The sequence below is a fragment of the Myxine glutinosa genome, chromosome 9 (assembly GCF_964187855.1).
Source record: "Myxine glutinosa chromosome 9, kmMyxGlut1.1, whole genome shotgun sequence".
In the NCBI taxonomy this organism is placed as follows: Eukaryota; Metazoa; Chordata; class Myxini; order Myxiniformes; family Myxinidae; genus Myxine; species Myxine glutinosa.
The window spans coordinates 99303037-99324368 of NC_136269.1; the positions used below are offsets into that span (position 1 = coordinate 99303037).

Here is a 21332-nt window from a genome sequence, read left to right on the forward strand (position 1 = left end):
TGAAGAAGATTCAGAGGGAATGGTCTTTGATTGGATGCTTGAAGAAAACAAATGACTTGCATAAGTAAAATTTGACTACTGCATATTATTGACTGCACAATCATGTTTCTCTTAATCCTTTCAGCTTTCCAAGCATTGTTATTATAATTGCATTAATTTTCCTGGCAGGACACCAGCATTGGTGGCTTGTTGTATTAACATTTAACTCTGTAGGAGGTGTTATTAAAATTTAATTAAACCAATCAAGTGTTCCCTGGTACTCTTCACAGAGCCTGGTGCTGCTGAAGCAGCTCTGGTTGTGCTGGGTGGTTTGCCATTGCCTTCCAACAGTCAGGGCAGGAATTTGCAAGTTGTTCAGGGTGCTGCCAATAACTCACCTGTTCTTTGTAAAATATACCATGGGATCTTAAACATCCACCAACCTCCTCCACGGAGGCAGACGGATCCTTCGGCACAATCGTTGGATGAATCGCTCGCTCTGCCTACGAAACACCTGGATGGCAGTTTATAGCTGGGCTGAGATTCAAACACAGGCTAGACAGATCAGTCTAAAAAAAAAAAAAATTTGGTGCACTCTTCATTAATAAGACACGTATAATAAGTAAATTAACAAGACAATTTAAATGGTAAAAAATCCCACGGTCTATAAAATCACAGAAGAGCTTTGCAGATATAACATGTAGGAAAAAGACTCTACCTTTCCACCAATTACATGGACATCAGGTAATAGTGGACCTGACGTCCACACGTATTTGGCACTTGAACCTGTGGTCATGATATAAGGCAAGTGATCAAAACGAAATGCCAATGTAAGCAGATCTACTCTCACTTTGGAAAAGCAGATGCAGTAGCAAGCTAGAATGGTACTTGGTCGAGCACGTATCTCCGCCAGGCTGAACAGTTTACGTTTTGTATCCACCAATAGGCCAGATCTGAATCCGGACCTGAACTAAAATCGAATGGCCTTGTTCTTGTCACCTAACAAACTCATCCACCTAGTTTTGTCATAACTTGTCCCCAACCTTTTGAAAAAATCATGCTACTCGTATGTATAGTTTTGGCCTTATCTCTCAATAACGAAGAATCACTTTAAAATTATTGGATTCAGATCTGGATCGGGTTTCGGATCATCACCAAAATTTAATCAATTCTTCCTTGTCACACACCCGACCTGTCCACCAAGTTTGGTCCAAATCCGTCGATAACTTTTTGAGATATCGTGTTATGTATCGTTTTTGCACTATCTCTCAATGGTGAAGAATCATTTAAAAATTATTGGATCCAGATCCGGATTGGAATCTTCACCAAAATGTAATCGTTTCGTCCTTGTCACATACTCAACCTCTCCACTAAATTTCATCCGAATTCGTCCACAACCTTTTGAGGTATCCTGTTTACAAACAGACAGGCAGGGGTGTAAATATAACCTCCACCCACCTTCGGTAGCAGAGGTAACTATATAAATTGCCTGGTGGAGGTGGACTGATCACCGGCTACAAAATCTGTGTAAACCTTTGACTAGGGATGTGGGGAAAAGTATATTAAATTTATTGTTTATAGATGACCTAATGTACGTTGGGAAAGAATGTCTAGGTTTGATTGATTGACCATGACCTGGATCGTCTCCTGCCTTTTGATGCTCGAATAACGTCTCCTTAGATCCTTTATAATAGACACCTTGTCTTCTGTAGGAATCATGGGCTGAACCACAGCCTCACTTCCGGACTACGCCCAGATGATCCCCTACGAGGATTCAGGCCGTACCATGGTGCCTGTGCGGGGGACATAAGGCTTTCAGGCATTCAACCTCCTCCACAAACCCACGGTCCCCTGGGATTTGAACCTTCAACCCTCGCTGCCTTCTACCACCCTGGCTTTTTGGCACACCCGGCTTTCCAGTATCCACAATTCCGGTGAGAGAATAATGATGGTACTGACTTTTATAGGAGCTGTAAAATGAAGTTACAGAATGTGTTCAGAATTTCGGATTGATGTCCAAATTGAGGTTTGGGATTAAATTTGGGAATAGATGGGATTAATGAAGTGTTGAACATGATATTAACTGTGTTATAGGTTTACATACAGTACTGTGCAAAAGTTTGGGTTATTCGAATGATATTCATACTTTGGGGTAAATTCATCAAATTATCAGTGATAACTGTCATATGTGTTCGTTATTGTAAATTAACAACCTTTATAAATGTGCATGAAACAAACTTATTAAGTAAATAACAAGCAAAGTGTCATCTTATAGAATCAGTTAATACTGTCGTGTCCCGGGATTAAGACCCCTGGGGTGACGGATGGCCGACCGAGCTTTAACTACGAGGCGTACCCAAACTATGGTGGTTCCTTTTCCATGCGTGGGGGTGGAGGGTAACAAGGCTTACCTGCATGGATGGACGCGGCACGGGGGTTATCCGATCCCCACAACAATTAAACGTACAAGACAGGACAATGAACAATACAACAATTAAAATGCAACAAATAATGGTTAAATAAAATAAATGCCAGGATAACAAAGAATGTGCGGTAAAACTAATTCCTAATTGAGGCGCCCCCATACGAACTCAAATACAGACACAGGGAGTAATACAACAACAACAACAGGCATTTTAAGGCCATTTTTCCTGCTAGAATGGGGGTTAGCCTTGCGGTCCCAATGACAATCTTCTCCATTTTGCCCTATTTTCTGCATCTCCCCTTGTTAACCCCCTTGCCCGCATTTCTTCTTCCACCATCTTTAGCCAAGTGTTTCTCGGTCTTCCCCGTCCTCTACTTCCTTCTACATTCATTTCCATCACTCTTCTCAACCAGTCACTTTCATCCTTCCTCAACCCATGACCAAACCATCTCAACCTGTTTCTCTTCACAGCATCCATCACAGGCTCTATTCCCATCATCTTTTGCAATTCATCATTTGTCTTCCTCTCTCTCAACGATACTCCACACATCCACCGAACCATTCGTATTTCCACCCTTTCCAGTCTTCGTTGCTGCTCTACGTTCATTACCCATGTCTCACTCCCAAAAATCATAACACTTCTCACACATGCAGCATACACCTTTCCCTTCAGCTTCAACGACACTCCCCTCCTCGTCAGCATGCCACTCAGTTCCCGAAACTTCTTCCATGCACATCTCACTCTAGCAACCGTTGCCGAGTCTGATCCACCTTCTCCATTCAGCATGTCTCCTAGGAAGCAATAATAAATGAAATAAATAAATGAAAGTAATAAATATTAAATGAAATAAAACAAATAAAGTAATAAATGAAAGTAAAAATGTGTGTAATGTTAGCTGGTACTCAGCTCTGGTCTCCTTGACCGCCCGGGGTCATCAAAGGTCCTGCGTTCCTGCGCGGGAAAACACGCATTGGCGCGAAGTCACGTTCACTGCCAGCCACCGACGCGAAGCGAACAGGCCTGAGCTCCTCCCTTGTCCTTCCCGCTTGGCTGCACCGAGCCCCGATGTTCCTTTCAGGAGCACACAGCACCAAGCACAGCCGTCACTAAGCCAGCACCAAGGAGAGGAAATTGCATCCGCCTTTCACGAAGCCCGGAACAGAGAGAGAAGTACGACTGCACGCGATGGAAGCCAGGACCAAGAGTGCGTCCGCTCGCAATCAAACCCAGCACAGGAGAGAGTGAAAATGGCGGGACGTGTCCTTTTTGTCCCTGGCGCTATAATGTTCTCTCTGACGTCACGCGCGCTCCAACCACCAAGCGCCACCCGCGTACCCCCATTGTTTCTTAGCCAATCGTCCTTCGGGGCGTGGCCTCACGGCCCTCTTCACGCCCATCGAGATGATTCGCTGGGTGGTGTCATAGTGGTAGAATGTCCGGATCCGGTCGGCGATCGCTTTATTTAATTTAAGCGCTGATCGCATGGCTGGTGTCGTGCCATAAGGAACAAAAGGGAAACCACAGAGGCAACTACACACAGGGAAACTACCTTTATACCCTAACTAATTAGCATAGCTCCACCCCTCACATGTAGACAAATATACACTTACGCGACATCCGGCCCTACTTAGTTACAGGAATGTTTCTACATGGCATACGGAGCACACTACCCTATACAATCGACCTGAACTAAGGTATTCCATTGCCTACCCCCATAAACATAACAATACTTTGTGTGTCCGCACTTTGTCTTCTTTGAGTGCCCTCACTCTTTTACCCGTGCTTCCTGTATATGACTGAAACATTCTTGCAGCAACATTGTGCCAAATCTCCTGTAGTACATTCCACAGTTCTGTAAGGTTAGTTGGGTTCCTCTTGTTCTTCTCTGTTTCCAGGTAATCCCATATGGCCTCGATGGGACTCGTATCCTTCCTCTGAGGTTGCCATTCTAACACTTGGAGCACCCCAGCTGTAACCTTGTTCCTTCAAACAATGTTTTCATACATTGGAAGTGTGTTTTGGATCAATATCGTGTTGGAAAATGGACCCTCTTCCGATTGAACGATTTCCACTAGAAACTGCATGGTACTACAGTATCTGCTTGTAGTTCTCTTTTGTTCGCGTTTCATTGGTTTTAACAAGTTTTCCTCCAGTAAAAGCTGAGATTCAATCCCAAACAGTCACAGGAGCCTCCCCAGCATTTAACAGTAGATTGCAACCGTCGATAACGTCGATTTACTGTACATGTCGTAACGTTCTCCAGGTCTTCGGCATATGAACTAAAGTCTTTTAGATCCAAAAAGTTCAAACTTCAATTCTTCCGACCAGAGTATCCGATTTCTTTGTCGAGTCACCCAATCTTGGTGTTGCCTTGAAAATTTCAGTCTTTTCACCTTATTCTGTGGTCTCTGCAGTGGTTTATTTGCATAAACTCTTCCATGGAGACCTGATGCAATCAGCCTCCTGCGCACAGTGCTGGATGAGATGTTAATGTTCAGGCCTGCTCTCATTTCATTTGTCAGCTGCTGACTTGATTTTCTTCTATCGCATAAGCTGAACAACTTAAAGTTCTTGTCTTGCCTTGGGGAAGTTCTTCCGGGTCTTGCTGGCCTTTTCTTGTTTTGTACCGAGCCAGTTTATTTCAGGTGTCACAATGCGTACCTCGTGCCATTGTAGGAGATTTCCACCTTTTCTGCTATTTTCCTCATAGTGTGCTCTTCTCGCAGAGTTTAGATCTTCACTCGCTGTTCTGGTGAAAGTTGCTTCCTTGGCACCATTTTAAACCCACTCATAGGTTTTCAAGCAAAAGGGAACAAACTGATGGAAACTAATTTCACAGATTCATTAATTTGCAACTTTTATTGTGGTTTCTTGTAATTCACATTAATGTAACTGTTGTTAATTACTTCAATAATTTGTTATTATTTACTGTACAAAATCCACTATTTCCTGCATATTTTATTTGTGGTAGGTGGATATTACTAGCAGATGCTAATATAATATGTATAATGTAGCGGTTACCGGAAGCATGACACAATTACCTTGCACCGGCCGATGACGCAACCGGCGAGCGGTCACTTGTCCGGACTCGCCCGGTCGTGTCCAGACTTGCCTTTCCCGGGCGAACACTTGGCTTACCTATTTGCATACCACGCCCCGCCTGAGAGGCGTGGCTTTTATGTGTTGAACTTTACTTATAAATTGCCGCCCGTTCGATGGGCTGATTCAGTGCTTTTGAGTTACTAGGGCATGCCCGTACTATATATATATCTAAAATTATATCCCCCCCCTCTATTTACATGAAATGGTTTGGTCCATGTGCGAAATGGTTTGGTCCAAAGCGAACGGCTTGCGAGTACGGTGACAATCCCCCCCCTCTATTTACATGAAATGGTTTGGTCCAAAGCGAACGGCTTGCGAGTACGGTGACAATCCCCCCCCCTCTATTTACATGAAATGGTTTGGTCCAAAGCGAACGGCTTGCGGAGTTTGGTAAAGAAATCGCCATAGCTCGGTAACTACTTGTCCGATTAATATGAAACCTTGAAAAGGCACATCCTCGGGTCCCCAGCAATATACCTGGCAAGTTTCAAGTATATCGGACCCGTGGTTGTCGAGAAACAGCGGTCACAGACAAACACACAGACACACACAGACACACAGACACACAGAGATTACTGGAATTATAGATAGATTTCGAGTGAGCTGGAAATAAATAGCTCAGTGAAACTTCATTCCTGGCGTCGTTCATTTTGTCCGGTTTTATCGTGCGAGCATAGCTCCCACAATTGGTGACCCTTTTTCAAGAACATGGCGATGGAGTCATCTGTAGCTTTGAAGCTCCCGGGCTTTTGGGAATCGCACGCGGCCGTCTGGTTCGCCCAAGCGGATTCTCAATTCGCCCTGCGGAACATTACGGAGGACACAACACGCTACCACCATGTGGTCTCCGCGCTCAATGCCTCCACCGCGGCCCGGGTCCTGAGCTTCCTACAGAACCCGCCGAACACCGACAAATACGGCGCGCTCAAAGGCCTACTCCTCGGTGCGTTTGGACTCACGGAGACCGAACGCGCGCGACAACTACTCGACCTCCCGGAGCTGGGTGAGGCCCGTCCATCCGAGTGCATGGACCACATGCTGGCTCTACTCGGCGACCATGGCCCGGATTTCCTCTTCCGCGAGCTGTTCCTCCGGCAGCTACCCGGGCAGGTACGGTTACCTTTGGCTAACTCGCCCATCACGGACCCTCGCGCCCTGGCCAAGGAGGCCGATAAATTTTTCTCGGCCAGGCGACACGTCGGAGCGGCCGCCTGGAACCCTGGGCCGACCGAGGCAACGCCCGCGCCACGACCGGCGCCACCACCGGCCTGGTCAGCGCCACTGGTGGCAGCGGCCGCCGCGACGCCCCGTCGACCGAACCCGACGCGACCGCCGGAGCCTCCACCAGAGCGGACCATGTGCTATTACCACGCCAGGTTTGGGCAGAAGGCCAGAACGTGCCGCCCACCGTGCACTTTCGGCAGGTCGGGAAACGACCAGGCCGGCGCTCGTTGCCTGCCATGAGCGTCGGCCATTCAGACAGCGTTCTGTTTATCGCGGACACAGCGTCCGGGCGGCGTTTTTTGTGCGACACCGGCGCTCAGCTGAGCGTGATACCCGCCTCGGTGCAGGACAAACAGGCCGCGCTTTGAGGCCCCACCTTGGTCGCCGCAAACGGCTCCTCCATCCGCACCTTCTGTTTGCGCAGCGTCGCATTCTGCTTCGGGGGCCAGCGCTTCAGGTGGGACTTCATCACGGCGAACATGCCCATGGCCTTGCTGGGTGCTGATTTTCTTTGCACGCATGGGCTTTTGGTCGACGTCAAACGGCGTCGGCTCATCAACATGGAGACCTTCAGCTCGCTCGCTTGCTCATTCAGCGGCTCCGCTCCGACCAAGCTAGCCTGCGCGCTCCCGGCCGTGGACGATTTCACCCGCCTACTCGCCGAGTTTCCCGCCCTCACACAGCCGACGTTTTCGGCCATCGCCGTCAAGCACGGCGTCGAACACCACATCCCGACCACAGGTCCACCGGCCTACGCCAGGGCTCGCCGCCTCGACCCGGCCAAACTCGCCATGGCGAAGTAGGAATTCGACGCGCTGGAGCGATTGGGCATTGTGTGGCGCTCGAATAGCGCGTGGGCCTCGCCCCTGCACATCGTGCCCAAACCGGGTGGCGGATGGCGACCATGAGGCGATTACCGCCGCCTCAACGACGCCACCACCCCGACCGGTACCCGATACCACACATACAGGACGTTTCCGCCCGTTTGGCGGGGCGGGTGATCTTTTCCAAGGTCGACCTCATTCGGGGCTACCACCAGGTACCCGTCCGGCCGGCCGACGTGCCAAAGACGGCGGTAATTACACCTTTTGGCCTCTTCAAATTCCTTCGCATGCCGTTCGGCCTTAAGAACGTGGCCCAGGCCTTCCAGCGGCTGATGCACAGCGTGCTGCGCGACCTCACCTTCCTTTTCATCTACTTGGACGACATTCTCGTCGCCAGCACTTCCTGGGCGGAGCGCCTCATCCACCTGCGCACGCTTTTTGAGCGCCTCGGCCAGCACGGCCTCATCATCAACCCGGCGAAATGCCAGTTTGGCGTAACGGCCGTCGACTTCCTGGGGCACCGCATCACGAAGCATGGGGCCGTCCCGCTGCCTACCCAGGTGGAGGCAGTCACAAGTTTCCCGCACCCCCGCTCCATCAAGGCCCTCCAGGAATTTTTGGGGATGGTAAATTTCTACCACCGGTTCGTGCCTCGCGCCGCCCAACTCATGCGCCCCCTGTACGAAGCCCTCCGGGGCAAGCCGGCCAAGCACGACGTCGCCTGGACCACAGAGATGGACGCGGCGTTCACGGGCACTAAGCTGGCCCTCGCCAACGCGACCATGCTGGCGCACCCGGCGCTCGACGCACCCATCGCCATCACCACGGACGCTTCCCACTACACGGTGGGCGCCGTGCATGAACAGTGGGTGAACGGGGCTTGGCAACTGCTGGCCTTCGTCAGCCGGCAGCTTCGCCCTAACGAGCGCAAGTATAGCGCTTTCGACCGCGAGCTCCTCGGCCTTAACCTGACCGTTCGCCACTTCCGCCATCTTTTAGAGGGCCGCCCGTTCATGGCGTTTGTGGACCACAAACCCCTGGTCTTCGCCATGGCCAAGGTTACGGAGCCGTGGTCGGCCCGCCAGCAGCGCCACCTCTCCGCCGTGTCCGAATTTACGACGGACATCCGGCATGTCGCGGGCAAGGACAACGCTGTGGCCGATTTCCTCTCCCGGTCCGGCGCGAACGCCGTCCACCTGGGTGTGGACTTCACCCGCACGGTGGCCGACCAGACCGCCGACCCCACGGTGCAAGCCCTCCGGACAGCGGACACAGGCCTGCGGTTGGCCGACGTCCCCTTCGAGGACACAGGCACGGTTCTCCTGTGCGACGTTTCCCTGGGCCAACTTCGCCCCATCGTGCCCACCGGATGGCAGCGGCACATTTTTGACACCCTCCACGGCCTTTCCCACCCGGGCCGGAAAGCATCACAGAAGCTCGTGGCAGCAAAGTTCGTCTGGCACGGGTTCCGTAAGGACGTCCGCGACTGGGCCAAAGCCTGTGTCGCCTGCCAGCGCGCGAAGGTCCACCGGCACAACCAGGCCCCGTTGGCACCATTCGACGTGCCCGCGCGGCGCTTCGACCACGTCAATGTGGACCTGGTGGGACCCCTTCCCTCCTCGCGAGGCTTCACCCACCTCCTCACAATGGTGGACAGGACCACCAGGTAGCCGGAGGCCGTCCCGCTGGCATCAACGACATCTGCCGACGTGGCGCAGGCCTTCATTGGCACCTGGATTGCCCGTTTCGGCGCGCCCTCGGACATCTCCTCCGACAGAGGCCCGCAATTCGCCTCCGAGCTTTGGGGCGCGGTCGCCCAGGCCTTGGGGGTCAAGCTACACCGCACCACGGCCTACCACCCCCAAGCCAACGGCTTGTGCGAGCGGTTCTACCGCTCGATGAAGGCCGCTCTCAGGGCCAGTCTCCAGGACGACGGTTGGGCCGACAGGCTCCCATGGGTCCTATTGGGCCTCCAAACGGCCCCTAAAGAGGACCTCCAGGCTTCCACCGCCGAGCTGGTCTACGGCCAGCCACTGCGCGTGCCGGGCGAGTTCATCCCTGACGCCACCGGCCCCTGGTCCGCGGCTCGCCAACGCTCGGTCCTCCAGGAAATTTGCCCCCGTACCCACGTCCCACCATGGCTGCCCCCAACCCCACATCCCCCCAGCACTTCGCACTGCAGAGTACGTTTTTATCCGGCATGACGCACACCGGGGACCGCTCCCGCCGCCGTACGATGGACCTTTCCGGGTCCTGAAGAGGGACGACAAGTCGTTCATCATCGACATCGGCGGCAAGCCGGACCGCATCTCCGTGGACCGCCCCAAGCCGGCCCATTTGGACCTCGACCAACCTCCACGGTTGGCCCTTCCTCCACGATGGGGCCGTCCCCCGTCAACCAAACCCCCCGCCCGACCATCCACCGCCACGCCACCTACCACCCCCACACGAATCGCCAGGGGTCGTTTCGGCCGGGTCATCAAGACCCCCCTCAAACTGACTCTCCCGGTGCATGTTAATTCTGGGGGGGCACATGTAGCGGTTACTGGAAGCATGACACAATTACCTTGCACCGGCCGATGACGCAACCGGCGAGCGGTCACTTGTCCGGACTCGCCCGGGCGTGTCCAGACTTGCCTTTCCCGGGCGAACACTTGGCTTACCTATTTGCATACCACGCCCCACCTGAGAGGCGTGGCTTTTGTGTGTTGAACTTTACTTATAAGTTGCCGCCCGTTCGATTGGCTGATTCAGTGCTTTTGAGTGAGCTGGAAATAAATAGCTCAGTGAAACTTCATTCCTGGCGTCGTTCATTTTGTCCGATTTTATCGTGCGAGCATAGCTCCCACAATAACAAATATATAACTTTTTCAGTTTCATAACTTATTTTATAACCTTAAAGGTAACTGTGATATTAAATTGACTTTCACAGAAATTTGAATTCTTATCCTCTTGTGTCGCGCACTTCTAACTTATCACAAATGTTTCATGGGGAATAGCATGACCAAAGTGAAAATATCCCAAACTTTTGCAAACTACTGTAGGTCATACATGTTGGGACTCGACACGGATTTTTATTTGTGACTTGTTCCTGAAGATGAAAAGTCTGTTAGTCTTGTATTATTCTTCACTGTTATTTCTGTTTCTTATCTTTTCCTGCATTTCTCAACTCCCAGACTGGATGATCCCTACTGCTTGTCTACGCTGCGGCCATCATACTACCCCTTGGCACCCTTACATCCCTCTGCTGTTCCATTTCCGCTACCTGGAATTCATTACTCTCCAGAGCTCCTCTCAGGGCTGCCTGCCACCTTTGCTGCTGAGAGGTCATTTAGTGCTGATTATATTCAGTATTGCTATTTTTTTTAGCTGAGAAAAACTGTATTTTGTGATTATGTTTTTATTTTCCCTCATGCAAACAATTCCTTGTGCTCGTCTTAGTGCTTCCAAGCACAAAAAGGGCATTTTCGAGGATTGAAAATTATATGATGTCAACAATGAACAGTAGATGATTGAAGCAAAGCATGCCTATAATGGTTTATTAAATGGTTTATTCTCTCTCTCTCTCTCTCTCTGTCTCTGTCTCTGTCTCTCACTCTCTCTCACTCTCGCTCTCTCTCTCTCCACCTTGCTTTCTCTTCCTCTCTCCTTCTGACCATGTCTTTCTCTATCCCCACCCCCCCCCCCCCCCACCCCCTTTGCTTCTTCCCTCTTTCACTCCCACTTGCTTATTCCTGTCTTTTTGCATTTTTGGTTTCTATTTTTATTTCCACACATCTATTTTATCTCATTTTGTCTGATTATGGCATGTTTGGTTACAGCTTATAATACTGTGATGCATGGATCTGAATCCACAGCTTGATTATATATTTATTGTTATAGGGAGAGGATGCAAGCTGAGGAACAGCAGAGGCAGCGAGAGCGTGAGGAGCGTGAGAGGTACATCGATCGGGATCGGGATCGGGATCGCGATCGTGATCGTGATCGAGATCGAGATAGAATGCGCTTGCGGGAAGCCGAGAATGATGCTGGAAACGGGGAACGAGAAAGCGAGGCCCGGGCACCTCCATTTCGTGCATCACCACAGCAGCAGCAGCAACAACAACATCCACAGCACCAACATCCGCAGCAACAACAGCTGCAACAGCAGCAACAACAGCAGCAGCAACAGCAGCAGCAACAGCAGCAGCATCAACAGCAGCAGCAGCAACTACAACAGCAACAGCTTCATCAGCGTGATGAGCTTTCTGGGGAGCGAGCAAGAGATCGAGGTCCACAATCCGAAGTCTCACAAGGGCGAGCAGTTCGTGGTAGGCCGTCTCTTTGAATCAAAATTATTGTTGAATCTTGTGCTAAACAAGTGTTTACAGCATTGATGTCCAGTGTGTACTCATGCTACAGGCCTGTATTATTGTGACAATAATTTTTTTAATGCATTTATTTGATGAATATTGATGAGTTAAGGGATTGCGTCACACTGACAAGTAAAGCGTACAGAAGATGTCTGGACAACCACCGACAGGCAGAAACGTTGAATATGAGAGTGCAAGCAAGGATGCGTATGGGATTCAACATGAAGGGCCAATGGATGGATAATTTGAAAACATGTGTGGAAAAGCAAGATTGAACAAGATTTGTGTCAATTGGAGTCTTGTGGGATTTCCAGAGATATATTTTGCAGTTGTAAAGAGCATTTGATAATGATATGTGATTCCACATGCACGTCTACTGAATGTCAGCCGTACTGCCGGTCCATCGTGCAGTAAACTAGCATCCATGAAGAATGAAGGTCTTTCGCGCTCTCACAGGAAAAACATAACAAAGAATCTCCTAACAACATTTTCCTGCAGAGAACCAACTTGGAGATATAGTCGCACCCGGATGGGCTAAGCGAAGGAGATGATTAAATGGGCCTCTGTTAATCCTCGGCAAGCCACCATTGACACATGCAATTACATTTGACTTTATTTGGCAATGGTGTATAACTCATTACCTCCGCCACCTAAGGGGGACAGAGGTTACATTTTCATCCCTGTCTCTCTGTCTATTTGTTTGTCTGTGAGCAGGATATCACAAAAAGTTGTCGACTAATTCAGACGAAACTTGGTGGACATGTTGGGTGTGTGCTACGTGGACAAGTTGATTCGATTGTGGTGACGATCCAGATCCAGATCCGGTGGTGACGATCCAGATCCAGATCCGGATACTAATTTTTTTAAGTGATCCTTCACCATTGAGAGATGGGGACAAAAATGATATATAGCATTGTATCTTAAATTGTTATGGACGGATTCGGACAAAACTTGATGGACAGGTTGGGTGTGTGACAAAAACGAGTTGATTCCATTGTGGTGAAGATCCAGATCCGGATACTGAATTTTTAAGTGATTCTTCACCATTGAATGATGGAGCCAAAAACGATATTTAACATGGTATCTCAAAAAGTTGTGGACAGATGATTTTGATTAAATGTGATTCAGTATTGTGAGAGTTGGCGGGAGAGTGGAGAGAGTGGATGGGAGAGTGGAGAGAGTTGGCGGGAGAGTGGAGAAAGTTGGCGGGAGAGTGGAGAGAGTTGGCGGGCGAGTGGAGAGAGTTGGCGGGAGAGTGGAGAAAGTTGGCGGGAGAGTGGAGAGAGTTGGCGGGAGAGTGGAGAGAGTTGGCAGGAGAGAGGAGAGAGTTGGCGGGAGAGTGGAGAGAGTTGGCGGGAGAGAGGAGAGGGTGGGCAGGAGAGTGGAGAGAGTTGGCGGGAGAGTGGAGAGAGCTGGCGGGAGAGTGGAGAGAGTTGGCGGGAGAGTGGAGAGAGTTGGCAGGAGAGTGGAGAGAGTTGGCGGGAGAGTGGAGAGAGCTGGCGGGAGAGTGGAGAGAGTTGGCGGGAGAGTGGAGAGAGTTGGCGGGGGGGTGGAGAGAGTTGGCGGGAGGGTGGAGAGAGTTGGCGGGAGAGTGGAGAGTTGGCGGGAGAGTGGAGAGAGCTGGCGGGAGCATGGAGAGAGTTGGCGGGAGAGAGGAGAGGGTGGGCAGGAGAATGGAGAGTGTTGGCGGGAGAGTGGAGAGAGTTGGCTGGAGAGTGGAGAGAGTTGGCAGGAGAGTGGAGAGAGCTGGCGGGAGAGTGGAGAGAGTTGGCGGGAGATGGATAGTGGAGGAATATTGTACAAAAGGTGAGGCAGCAGCAGCTTGGTACTATTAGGCCTCACCCAATATAAAGGGAAATGAAGAAGAATAAGAAAAATGTGGAATATATTTAACATAACATGCTATTTTTTGGAAAATACCCACCCCCACCCCCCACTCCTCTTAAATTATTTGAATATGACAGATATGTGGATGGATATTGTCATTGTGTTCCAATAACTCAATAATCCCAAGTTATTCTTGGGCCGAATCTCTGTCGTTCCTGCACAGTCGTACAAATATCGGTCATTTTATCACAATGTCAAAACGTCTTTATTTGTCGTGTTTATGCATTATTTTTTCATATCGTTTGAAGTTGAGCAATTCGAGGTTGTCCGAAATTATTTTTAGATGCTGACGGATCACCAAATTGGTGCACTGGTGATCACCTGACTTCATCTCATCATAATTTGTTAGCTGCTCAATTTAAATGTGAGGGAAATTGGAAAATCTCTCAACTTTTATGAGCTTTAAATGAGCTTGCAACTTTAAATTGGTCATATGTTTTTCCTGAAAGATCGTTTGGCATATAGTCAAAATGCAAATTGTCCAGATGGAACCTTGAACGGATTCATGCAAACAATTGGATCTATAGTAATCCCACAACGGAAAATACACACCTAGAGTGAAATCAATGGAAAGCCGTTATAAAGTCGTAGGAATTATTATCACTGTATTCCCTCTCGGCAGAGCGTATTCGAGATTCACCCAGTGCAGAAATCAAGCCCGTCCCTCTTCCTGCCTACCTGTCACATCCTCATGCAAATGGCCTGGCACTACCTCCCCTCACATCAGTGCATGGTGACCGGGAGGTGGGGGCATCCCGAGGCATGGTCATCGATAGATCAGAGAGGACCTCTTTCACACAGCCGGTCAATCACATCTCTGCAGGCGGGCAAAAGGAACCATGCAGGTACAAGCCTACTGATTAAACTACTTTTGCTGTGGATTTTGCTCATTGAGTGAAGGAATTGATTCTTAAATTCGCTTTCTGGTTTTTGATGTTTCTCTGTATAATATTGTATCTTATATGATTTGAGTATGTACTTAATTTAGAGTCAGGTAATATTCAACTTCCATGGTTTTTCCTGCTTTGCAGGCTCCAAAGAAATGGACCAGATGCTGTAAGTATTGATAAGTCACCTCTGTCAGCTACCCCTGTGCCTGCTTCATCTCCAACAGCCTATTGGAACCCGGCACGCGAAGCTGAGATGGGACGAGTCCCACCCACACTCCCTCGACCCACCCAACCACCGCCTTTCCGACCCACTGGGCTCTGGGTACCACCATTTGAGAAAGACAGCATTGGCAATGGTCCTGGAGGTGGTACATTACAAAGATATGTCAGCAGCAAGGCCCCAAGTTTGTCACCTAGGCATTCGCCTCCACCGACGTCGATGACAACTGCATCTCGTAATTCGACACACTTTCTGTCAGAGCTAGAACGATCTGCCAGACAATTTCTAGAGCGTCAGGGATCCCGTTTGGAATTATCAGCATGGAGGAGATCACCAGAGCGTGATGGTAGCGGAAGTAGTGGCATAGTCACTACTGTTCCCATAGCAACTAGGCCTTTTGGCACCGGCCGATTGGATAACAGGCCGAGAGTGCCCTTGGCGGCTGACGGATTGGTGTTTGATGAGCTGCGCCAGAGATACCGTGTGGCTGTCAGTAAACTGGATGTGGCTGAACGACGGAGGAGGAATGAAGGTGAGAACTTGACCTGAGTCAAATAGACACGTCGCCCCAGTAAATCATAGCACTTTGCTATTGTAAAACATAAAAATAGTGCATTGAATGTTCAATCTATACTGTAACATGTTTTTTGAATCTCCAACGTATGATGATTGCAAATGGCATGCAGTTCATAATCTCCCAATTATTTTCAAGAGGAGGTCGAGCCATCAGGTGGTACGATAGCTCAGTTTATGGCATGCTTGACATTTACCTGCCCAGTCTTGGTTTGGTCTCCAACAAGTTCGCTTTTAAATGAAAGATATTCTCATGAATTGTTAGAATGGGACATGGTATTTCGGAGCACCTGGTGTTGTGGACCATAAATATGGTACTGTCTATCAAAAAGAGTAGGTCAATGTGTGCCAGTATCCTGGCTAGATTGCCTGCCAGGAATTTAAATGTGACATGCAAACTGGTCATGAAAGGAAGTTGTTGTTAAGTAAAATTAAGTGAATGTAAAGAATTGAATTTTTTTTATACAGGTGTCATTAATCAGAAAGCAGAATAACAGGAAGCAGAAATGGTCAACAGACAAAAAGTGGGGAAAAGGATGACAATGCACAGATGTACCATCAGGAAAATAGTTAAAGGTGAAAGGGACACGGGCCTTCGGCAGGTGGAGTAAAACTTAGAGGTATAAATTACTGGGACCATGAGGTAGAGGTGGGCAGTAGACTTGACCTCTTAGAGTTACTCGGGAAGATCGTTCCACATTTCAGAAGAAAGTGATGAATTCATGGAGATGAACACCAAGTTTAGGTGTCAGGAAAGTACAATGTTAAGTTTTCTGGTTGAATGCATGTGATGTATAGGGCCAATGGTTGGGTAGATAGGTGAGAGGGTAGGAGGAGCAAGACTATAACAGTATAACAGAGTCAATAAGGCTACAAACCTGTCAGTGGTGAACAAGAAGCAAACCCTGAGACTTATCTTTCTGTTTCGGGATGGCAATGGCAAGGGGGACTTGCCTCATTGGGGCGGTGGAGAGGAGAGACTCCACAGCCTCATTGGGGCGGTGGAGAGAAAAATGGGAAGCAGCAACACAAGCTGACATTGGAGACTTCCATGACACTTTTGATGAGAATCTTACATACCATTGGTTAAAGTACATTATAAGCTGATGGCAGAGGGAGTACTTGCAGAACTTCTTCGGGAATTTAAGCGCCTATTACATGTGGCGTATCTTGACATCAATAAAACGGTGTTCCATCGACCTGACGAACTCCAGAAGACATGGGGAGGGTGATGATAAGTCGGTGTCCACTCTTACGCAGGCTGTTGTATCTTTGTAGAAGTTCCAGATGAAGTTGAGTGGTGATAACGGAACCCCATTGCTGCTCAACACTTTCCATAGGGATGTCCGATCCACCGAGTCAAATGGGGCGTTGATGTCAATGTATGCTACATTTACTGGGCACTGGAATTCCTGATTAACTTCTGCAAGAATGTGGAGGGTTATAAAGGCACCCACCGTACAACTCTTTGGGGCGAAGCCACATTTCTGGGGGTGTCTGTGTCATAGTAGAAGCGAGTGAATATGGTTCAGAAGAACATGAGCAAGCACTTTCCCAGCGAATGAGAGCAGGGTGATCAGACAATAGTTACTGCAGTTAGAGCAGGGGCCTTTGCCTTTGTACAGTGCCTTCAGAAAGTATTCACACCCCTTGACTTTTCACATTTTGTTGTGTTACAGCCTGAATTTGAAATGGATTGAACTTAATTTTTTTTTGTCACTGATCTACACAAAATACCCCATAATGACAAAGTGAAACATGTTTTTAGAAATCCTTACAAATTTATTGAAAATGAAATACAGACATCTAATTTACATAAGTATTCATCCCCCTGAGCCAAACTTCATAGAAGCGCCTTTGGCAGTGATTACAACTTGAGTCTTCTTGGGTATGTCTGTATCTGATTTGCACATCTGGATTTGTGGAGTTTCTCCCATTCTTCCTTGCAGATTTGCTCAAGCTCTGTCAAGTTGGATGGGGAGCATCGGTGAACAGCAATCTTAAAGTCTTTCCACAGATTCTCAATGGGATTCAAGTCTGGGTTTTGGCTGGGCCACTCAAGGACTTTCACGTTCTTGTTCTGAAGCCATTCCAGTGTTGCTTTGGTTGTATGCTCTTTGTCCTGTTGGAATGTAAATCTTCACCACCATCTGAGGTCTTTTGCACTCTGAAGCAGGTTCTCCTCAAGGATTTGCCTGTATTCGTCTCCATTCATTGTTCCCTCTACCCTTACAAGTCTCCCAGTCCCTGCCGCTAAAAATCTCCCCTTAGCATGATGCTGACACCACCATGTTTCACGGTAGGGATGGTTTTAGATGGGTGATGTGCTGTGCTCAGTTTCCGCCAGACGTAGCACTATGCATTGAGGCCAAAGATTTCAATTTTCGTCTCATCAGACCACAGAATATTTTGCATCATGCTCTCAGAGTCTTTCTCATGCCTTTTTGCAAACTCCAGGCGTGTTATCACGTGCATTTTTCTGAGGAGTGGCTTCTGTCTGGCCACTCCCATAAATCCTAGATTTGTGAAGTGCTGCAGAGACTGCTGGCCTTCCGGGAGGTTCTCCCATCCCAGCCAAGGAACTTTGTAGTTCTGTCAGTGGTCATTGGGTTCTTGGTCACCTCCCTGACCAAGGTCCTTTTTTAAATGATGGAGCTCACTGTGCTTTTGGGAACTTTCAACACACTCGAAATTGTTTCATAATTTTCCGCAGATCTATATCTCCTCACAATTCTATCTCTGAGTTATACGGCCAGTTCCTTGGACTTCATGGTAGGAGTCTCTGCTCTGACATGCACTGTCAACGGTGGGACCTTATATAGAAAGGTGTGTTTCTTTCCTAATCATGTCTACACCATTGAATTGGCCACAGGTGGACTCCAATCAAGTTGTAGAGACATCTCATGGACAATCAAAGGAAATTGGATGCACCTGAGCTCAATTATGGAGTGTCATAGCAAAGTGGTTGAATACGTATTGACGCAGAACATTTCAGCCTTTCATTTTTAATTATTTTGACATTTCCTTTTTTTCACTTTGACATTATGGGGTATTATGTATAGATCAGTAGCAAAAAAATCTCAATTTACCCCAATTTTAAATTCAGGCTGTAACACAACAAAATGTGAAAAAGTCAAGGGGTGTGAATACTTTCTGAAGGTACTGTGTGTGGGATTTCTTTTTGTATACATAGTAAAGGCTCTTGGAAGAGCTCATACACTGAATGGATCAGGATGTAACAGACAAAAAAAGGACGCAAAACACGCATGCATGGGGTTAACAAAATGGACACAGAAGGAAATTCCAAGGAGGGAAAACTGTAAAATTGGAAGGAGGAGAGATTTGGATGGGGTCAACAAAGTTAGAAAATATGGTTATGGATGGGGGATGATCTGGGATGGTGGTGAACAGCTGTTCACTATTGTTATGCCATTCCCTGATTTTGTGACCTTAATGAAAAGGCAGTGTAATACCTCACAGATTGGAGGATCAGCCAATTTCAGCAGTTCGGCGGTAATGTCATCACACCCAGTGGCTCGACCATTTTCGACTTTCTCAATGGACGACGGACATCAGACAGGGATGGAGGATCCACGCATATGGTGATGTCATGGCCAGCTATGGGGGCCTCATCCTTCAGGTTGGGGCAGTGTGGAGCAGAGGGGAAGTTAAGAGCCTGCTCATGATGTTCTTTCCAGTAGTTGCAGGTTTCCTCATTGTTGTAGCAGGTTGTCCCGCTTGTCTTTTTGAGATCGAAGTCCTGCTTTTGTATTTGAACTCCGACCAGTACGGATGCACTGGAATGCCCGAAAGGCAGGTCTAAGGTCGTTTTGATGGAAACCTTTCTCAGCTTCATTGGCCAGGTGCCCGGACCAAGAGTTAAAGTCTTTCCTATATCCTTCGCCCAATGGACCCCTATAAGGAGCCTTCTTTCTGGGACATCTCCTTGAAGTCATAGTTGCCTCTTCAGATCAATAATGGTCAGGGTACCAGTCGACAACCAGATAAGATTAGGCAATGGAGAAAGAAGGTAGAAAACGAACTGGAAACGTACATTGTAAAAAGGTAGCTAGAGAAGGTGGTGAGGTACGGGAGGGAGAGTGATTGGTAAAGTACAATGTGGGGATGAAGAAGATGTTTTTATCATAATAGGTTGGAGGTTGTGGGGGAGGTGCACAAGATAATGTATTTGAGGGAGTGAGATGGATGGAGAGTGAAGATGTTAATGAAGAAGAGCAGAATAAAAGATGGACAATACAAGCAGGCTGTGTCCGACTGCACCATCCAGAAGGTAACACAAAAGCAGATAAACAAAGGTAGAACCTACAGGTATAGTTACGGACACATTAACGTCTTACAATGATTTCCCGAAGAGTACCAACAAGCAAACACGATTAATGTAATCGACAGAACTTCACTTTATTGAACAGTGCAGGATACGCCATCCTTTGCTTCAAACCGGAAACCGGAAACAGCATTGAATACATAGAAGATGGCTCCTGTACCTTGCCAACGTCAATGGGGTGCATGGTGATATTGTGCCAAAAGGTCTCCTCCTTGTGCTGAGATCCCTTGTACATACCCTTGACTAGCATGACAGTGCCCTTTCTTTCTCCGTTAACGTTAAAGATCCCACAGTGTTCCGCTCAAAGTTCAATAAAGTCAATGCAAGAAGACGCAAGGAAGATCAGGTGCAGACAAAAGGCTCTTCTTATTCCAGAGATCAAGATTCGTGTAAGTCCTGGACAACAGAGGGTGGGATGTCAATGTACCGACAACAGGGCAGAGCGGTAATAAGCAGGCAAAGAACAAAAATAAGGAAAGATGAGTGTGAGCGGGAAGCAGGATCAGCAAGGATAGATATTATGTTTAAGGATGTGGGGAAAACGTGCAGGTATCGTATGTTTGGCCCAAGTGTGCATGTCCTCAGAACTTCCACTTAACGCAGCACTTCCACGTAACCCTAGTGTGTAAGAGGGTTCACATGGTGATATACGATTGGACAGGAACAGGTGAAAAGACACACAATACGATCGCTCAGTTGGTAATGAGCTTGCCATTGAACGGTCTTGGTATTTGATGCCTCATACTTTGACCTCACTAAAAAAAAACTGCCATTCTTAAATGGCACCAGCAGCAGACACTGTCATCTTATCAGGTCACGTCATGCTTTGGATGGAAACATAAAGTCCCAGCTTTATTTAGGTTTGGACATTAAAGATCCCTCTGTAGAGTAGGCCATTATTTGTTGGGAGCCTGGATAAATTATTTGCTTGGAGTTAGTTGTGTAATTAGCATTACCTGCAGCTTGATAGGCTATCCTGCCATTACCTGGTGGCAGGATAGCCTAGAGGTATGCATGGTCACTTATGAGCTGTCTGTCCTGGGTTTGAATCCAGATCCAGCTATAAAATGTCATCCCAGTGTTTCACAGGCAGGGTGATTCATCATTGTGTGTGCCGTCCCTCAGATGGACTTGAAACTGAACGTCCCTTATCTGTTGACATGAGTTGGTGAACGTTGAAGATCCCATGGTGTCGTTCGTGAAGAGTAGGCGAGTTATCGCCGGCACCCTGAACAAATTACAAAATCCTGCACTCTCAGTCAAGTATCGTGCGTCGGAGTGGTGACCCGTCCCTGATTGTAATCCAAGCTAATACACTGCTATGGCAGAACCATCACTCTGTATAGATGGAGCATGTTACATCATGATGATAATGATGATGATGCAGGTAAGAGTGCAGACTGTGGATGTGGTACAGGCATAATGGCCTATATGGCTTCCTCCTGTACCTACAGTCGTGGCCAAAAATATTGGCACCCTTGCACTTTTTAATTAAAATGCACAATTTCTT

The 21332-nt window shown here is 48.2% G+C and overlaps 1 protein-coding gene across 7 annotated transcripts in view; it reads left to right on the plus strand.

Annotated features, from left to right (window-relative positions):
• Positions 1 to 21332, plus strand: part of GSE1 (Gse1 coiled-coil protein) — a 228486-nt gene that overhangs the window by 170163 nt on the left and 36991 nt on the right. For 6 of the 7 annotated variants that reach the window (XR_013624571.1, XR_013624572.1, XR_013624573.1 and 3 more), the window contains exons 6-10: positions 1692 to 1913; positions 10732 to 10881; positions 11438 to 11865; positions 14417 to 14639; positions 14826 to 15436. Coding sequence is in view for 4 of the 7 variants with exons in the window: in XM_068128764.2 (XP_067984865.2) it covers positions 1692 to 1913; positions 10732 to 10881; positions 11438 to 11865; positions 14417 to 14639; positions 14826 to 15436 (1634 nt within the window). In the remaining 3 variants the exon portion in view is untranslated. The remainder of the gene's footprint in view (positions 1 to 1691; positions 1914 to 10731; positions 10882 to 11437; positions 11866 to 14416; positions 14640 to 14825; positions 15437 to 21332) is intronic. The other variant, XM_078784563.1, reaches the window with a different exon arrangement.